Source organism: Simochromis diagramma, unplaced genomic scaffold, assembly GCF_900408965.1.
Source record: "Simochromis diagramma unplaced genomic scaffold, fSimDia1.1 OVJJ01000753.1, whole genome shotgun sequence".
Classification (NCBI taxonomy): domain Eukaryota; kingdom Metazoa; phylum Chordata; class Actinopteri; order Cichliformes; family Cichlidae; genus Simochromis; species Simochromis diagramma.
The window spans coordinates 13,930,878-13,936,713 of record NW_024387523.1 but is presented as its reverse complement, the minus strand read 5'-3'; the positions used below and the strand labels follow the sequence as shown (position 1 = coordinate 13,936,713).

Here is a 5,836-nt window from a genome sequence, read left to right as displayed (position 1 = left end):
CATAGTGCAACTCCTTCTGACCTTCTCTGTACTTCTCCATCATCGCTCTCAAAGAAAACATCACATCTGCGGTGCTCTTTCTCAGCATGAAGCCACGCTGCTGCTCACTCTTCTTAACGGAGCGCCAGCAACTCTTTCCCATTTCTTCATATCTTCTTTCATAGTATGGCTCATCAGCTTTATCCCTCTGTAGTTACTGCTGTTCCACACATCACCCATTGTTCTTGAAAATTTCTAAAAAAATATTCACATTTTTTGCGAGGACTCGAAGCATGGTAACTAAAACAAATTCTTGTTAGTTAAATTAAAAAGAGAAACCCCTCAAAAAAACAAGAGTCTCTAAACCTGTAGGTGGTTACGAGTCCTTAAATAGTTCCTGCAGAGTTTGTTTTCCCCTTTCTCTTCAGCATTTTGTTCTCACGCCCACGCTCCTTTCTTCATTACCATGGATGTTGCTTGTTTTAGGGCAAACTGCCAAAAGCTTGCTGAAAAACAAACAACTTCTCAACGGCTCACCATGTGCAATTTCTCTCTTTCCCTCTTTTCTATAAACTCTAAAGCTACTGTAGGTTGTCACTTAGTGTTAGTATTTTAATTTAGGAAAATTTAAGCCCATGCATGTGACCGATGCATAATGCATTTGCTTCAGTGAGTTCAAGTTAATCCCTGGGATCATTTGAATATGTAAATAATAGTGGCTCAGGCCCAAGTGGGATTGAGAGGGGTGTTTTATTAGAAGCAGGCCTGTCAGGAAGTGGAAGAAATTCTGTAATGGCTGAATCACTGAGCCGATCTTAATCCAACCAAGACACATTTCACTTACTCAAGACTAAAGGCAGGAATATCCGTGAAGGACCGGCACTGGCTACAGCGAAGAGCTAGCAAATCAGCACAAAAGAGGAATCCTGTTATTATTTCATCACTTTCACACATTTTCATTTCACAACACTCATTAAATGCATTTCCCTACATTGAATTAAAGCTGAAAGCTGTGTGCCTGTATGTCTGTGTCTATATGTCAGGTTGGGTATCAGACGCCACCTCTCTGGGGACATCTCAGGCCCTCCAAGGTTTGGAGGCCTATCTCCCCCCACCACCACTTCCCCTGCCAGTGGCGGACTCCCTCAGACATCGGTGCGTTGGTGGTTCTTTGTGTCTGGGGATGGGCGTCCGGGTACACACCGGCTCACTCCTTGGCGGCCGCATATCGGGGCCTGGAGCCTGGGGCTCGCTCGGGCCACTTCGGAGGTGGGGTGCCCCCGGCCTCTCGGCCTGGGGCTCGGTCACTCAGGCACGGCTGGCTGCCGGCGGAGCTCACGGGCGCGTCACTGCAACTCCCCCTGGCTTCTGCTCCGCGGCTGCTGAGTGAGCCCTCATCTGGGACTCTCCTCAGCTCTTTCTGGGACAGTGGCGCGGCTGCCCCTCTGTTGGTCTTCCTTGGTCTCTTGTGTTCTGGGGGCCTCTGGATGTCTGGAGTTTTGATCTCCTCCATACCTGCTTCATGCCCTGGAGGGACGGGGCTGTGGCCCCCCCACACCCTCTAGCAGATCATTACATGAAGGAACCTTTTAAAAAAAAAAAACAAGCGCGTCCATGCTCACAGGTGTACACACGGGTGATCACACCCACAAACTACACCCTTTTTGGCTCCTACCTCAAAGCACACTGTGTTCTGTTGATCTTATGTGCTGCACAATAATGTTTAATATTTAGTATTTACTGTCATATTCCCATATATCATTGTGATGCTGTTTATTCTATTACTCTTGTTCTCTTCTGCTTGTTTTCTTTTTTATTTCTCAACAGGTGATCCAGGTGATCGATATATGCATTTTTTTTCCTGCCCATTCTGTTGGTTTTTGTTTTTTGCCCTTCTCCCCCGTCCCTCTTCTCAGCTGTTTCTCTTTCCCTCTTTCTTTCTCCCCTTCTTTCCTCCAGTCAAGTCTGTCCCGTATTCAGCAAGTGAAAATAAAATAAACAATAAAAGGTGAATCAAATGGACCATTATGGCAAGGCTGGGATGGTCAATTTGGTAAAGTAAATCCGTTGGGCATCTTTCTTTGCCTTTAGACAATAATTCTGATGGCAAAAGAGCCAAACGGGACAGGCAAAAAAGAAAAAAAAAGAAAAAAAAGAATTAAAGCTGAAAGTCTGCACTTCAATGATATCATGCTCTCTTCATTTCAAACCTATTGCGAGGGTGAGCCAAAACTGTGAAAACTTCATCACTGCGCAATCATTTTCAGAACTATGCCATGCCCGGAAGACCGCCAGCTTGATGAAGAGTTGCTAAGTGTTCACCTTGTTCACTTGCATGCTGCTTAAGGGCTTCTCTTCTGTATGGACACACACACGCACATCCACCCACAGCATTTAGCTCTGTTAAGAATTAAATGCCTGTACTTTCAGCCTCCAGGTTTCATTATTATTAGAACTATGAAAACCCACCACGAACTGATGACAGGCAAAGCAAAAAAGTTTGAACTCTAATACAATAGGAAGCAATGACTCATCATTGTTATGGGTAGATCTGCTCAGCCTAATCAGTAGTCTCCCCTGAAAAGGAAGGCTGTGGGCTTGTAACCACACAGGAAACCACATTAATTAGTCTGACAGCGTCCTGCTCCTGGCTGACTAAAACATCATTAGAATGGACAGCAGCACTGCTCAAAGGCAGCACTCATATATTCTGATTAAAGCAACAGTTAATCTACTAAAACTGCTGCGGTACAGAGATTGGAAAGGTTGGGAATTATGAGCATGACACCAAATAGGATGAAACGAGCAGGAAAAACACCACAACTGGCATGGACCTTTAGTGTGTTTATTGCGTTAGAATCATCGTGGTTCAACCTAAAATTCCAACACCGATTAATGATTTTTATTGATTTTTTTTAATTTATTATAGTGCACTTGACCCTTCACATAATATGACAGTTTTAAATATTTGTTTATGCTTCAGGTGATACGTCACAACATACTGAGAGGTGATATATTACAGTACACTTCCAGCAGTTATATCATATAAAAAAAAAACCCAAATAAGACACGAAGCAAGAAATAAATACAGACATTGCTCAAACATTCACATTTACAGTATTCTTCTTGGAATAGTTGCACACAAAATATATACAAAGGTGAAGCAAAACCTTTGTTTGTTTTTCTCCAGAGGAAGTTACGGTTACAAACATCTCTGCAAGTCCGTTCAGGTTAAACTATCGGAGCCGAACAAATTTAGATAAAAATGAGCCAAATTCTACTGCTCGTCCAAAAAAAAAAAAAAAAAAAAAAAAAGGATATGACAGATGGCAGATAAATAAATGCAGCTGGTGCAGATATAATCCAATCAAACAAATGCTAACTACAGCAATTTATATTACTTTCAGATTAATCATTCATTTAGATTCATCTAATTCATGGACAAAACTAACAAAACGACCAAGCAGAGAATCCAGTCTGACGCAGCAAATACCCCGAAGTGAAATAATCTACAGCGAGCGTATTGCCTGCAATAAGTTACAGTGAACGATTAAGGTCAACAATAACCCAGAACCACTGACTTCAGTTAACACATTCAGACAGTAAAGGCGTATTAAAATGTTCTCGTGGGAAAGCGTAACAACATTAAGAGAGTCAGATTTAGCCACTCGCACATGTTCACTGGCTTTTTTTGCGGAGGGTGGAAAGCCACAAGCAGCCGAGTGCTAAACGGACACACCGCATTACACAGTGAGAGTCTGTATGAGCAGCAGACAAACAAACTCGGGACCTTCAAAGAAACGTAAGCTGTTGCGGTTGCAGAAAAACGTCATGTTGTAAGAAAACATGAGGGCATGCATTCTGGTCCGTATATGCATAGAATGCCTGCAACATGCTTGGAAGTAAACAGAGGTTTAGTATTTATGTATATCGGCAAATCAAAAGGTGCGTTCAAGCAAGCAGGAGTTAATTATTTTTTACCATATGAAGACTAGATTAGCACATAATTAGCAATTAGCAGATAATGTACAGTATTAGAGCTAGTGCGCAATAGCTCTGCTACTTATTTCCAGCTTGCTAAATGCACCTTTTAGACTTGAAAATGAAGACATTCAGCGCTGAGCTACACTCTTGGAGGGTCCATCTCTGTGGGATGGATAGTATGCTTGGGCTTCTCTCTGTGCATTGGTCTATCTCTTGGGTCTGTCAATGTCATCGATGGCTGCCAGAAGTTTCTGGCGAGCCTTTTTGTTTATATGTGAACCGAGACAAACGTTCACCAAGTTGGCTAGCTGCTTCATGGAGTACTCCTGCAAAGAAACACAACGAGTCGGTCAGAAAAATCAAACACACGGTCTCGCTGTTTTAACAGAAATGGAGTAACTTGCTATAACCACCAGCCTGTGTCACTGTCTCACCCTGTGATTCTTGATGAACTGCTCCATATCATTTTCAGTCAGGTAATAGGCCTTAATGTAGGTTTCAACAAACTCCTTATCAGGGATGGGGCGCAGGTCAGTCAGCTTCTCCAGCTTCATCAGGAACTGCTGAAAATCCAGCTGCATCAGGGCCCGGCCCTCATTGCTGCATTTCTTTACATTAGCGTAGCTACAGAGGAGGACAGAGGAGCAGACGGAGAAGGACATTAGCATTGCCCTGAGTGCTCAGGTAGAGGTAAGTAACGACTGAAACAAGTAAATTCTGGAAGTCAATCCCAGTGGTCGCTCGCATGCATGTGACCTAAGGGTTATGTTTAACATCACATATTTTCCACACTTAAATTCTCCAGCCAAATATCACCATGCTCAGACATTCTGTACTTCTTTAGACATCTCCAAGCACAGATCACCAAATGTCAGACAAAATCTGCCTTTCTTAAGTGCTCTGAGTGCATAATAAAGTCACAATGTACCTGAAAATGTCCAGTACTCTGTGTGTGTTTGTGTAAGATATATATATATATATATATATATATATATATATATAGATATATATATATAGATATATATATATATATATATATAGATGTAATAGGTATGATATGATAAATATATATACTATTGAGACAATAGACATAGTCAATAGAGATAGAGATATAGATAGATACATAATATAATATATATATATGTTATAAGTATACATATATATAGATATATACACATATAATATATACATACACAGAAATAAATACACATACATATATATATATACACATTACATATAATAGATAGAATATACAGAGATATAGAATATATATATATATATAATAATACAGATATAGAGATATATACATATACATTGTATAGACAGATACATACATACATACCATACATACACAGACATATATATACATACAGATAACATATATATCATACATATGATATATATATACAATTGTATATATATAGTATGTATATATGATACTAGATATATGATGTATGTATATATATACATATACATACATATATATACATACATACATATACATATATACATACATACATATACATATATACATACATACATATACATATATACATACATATACATACATACATACATACATACATACATACATATACATACATACATACATATACATACATACATATATATATATGTATATGTATATATATATATTCCATCAAGCTTGCAAGACAGATTTGTAATAAAAAATCTTTCTTGTCTTTATTATACCCCTGGGTATATTTCATTTGAAGCTTTTTTTAAAAAAAAAGTCAAAATAAACCCCAGCAGAAAAGTAAATGAGGCTTCTGTAGTTACATGGTAAAGTTTAACATTTTTAATCCATTTCAGTTTATAAGAAAAGTGTAATATGTTTAATAAAGGGAATAAC

At 39.3% G+C, this 5,836-nt stretch overlaps 1 protein-coding gene across 2 annotated transcripts in view; it reads right to left on the bottom strand.

The window, feature by feature from the left end:
* Positions 1-2,810: 2,810 nt before the first annotated feature.
* vps50 (VPS50 EARP/GARPII complex subunit) overlaps positions 2,811-5,836 on the bottom strand; it is a 122,453-nt gene continuing 119,427 nt past the window's right edge. The window contains exons 28-29 of one of the 2 annotated variants that reach the window (XM_040021432.1): positions 4,398-4,587; positions 2,811-4,289 (exon numbers count right to left, since the gene is read on the bottom strand). In XM_040021432.1, coding sequence (XP_039877366.1) covers positions 4,170-4,289; positions 4,398-4,587 — 310 coding nt within the window. In that variant the 3' untranslated portion in view covers positions 2,811-4,169. The remainder of the gene's footprint in view (positions 4,290-4,397; positions 4,588-5,836) is intronic. The other variant, XM_040021434.1, reaches the window with a different exon arrangement.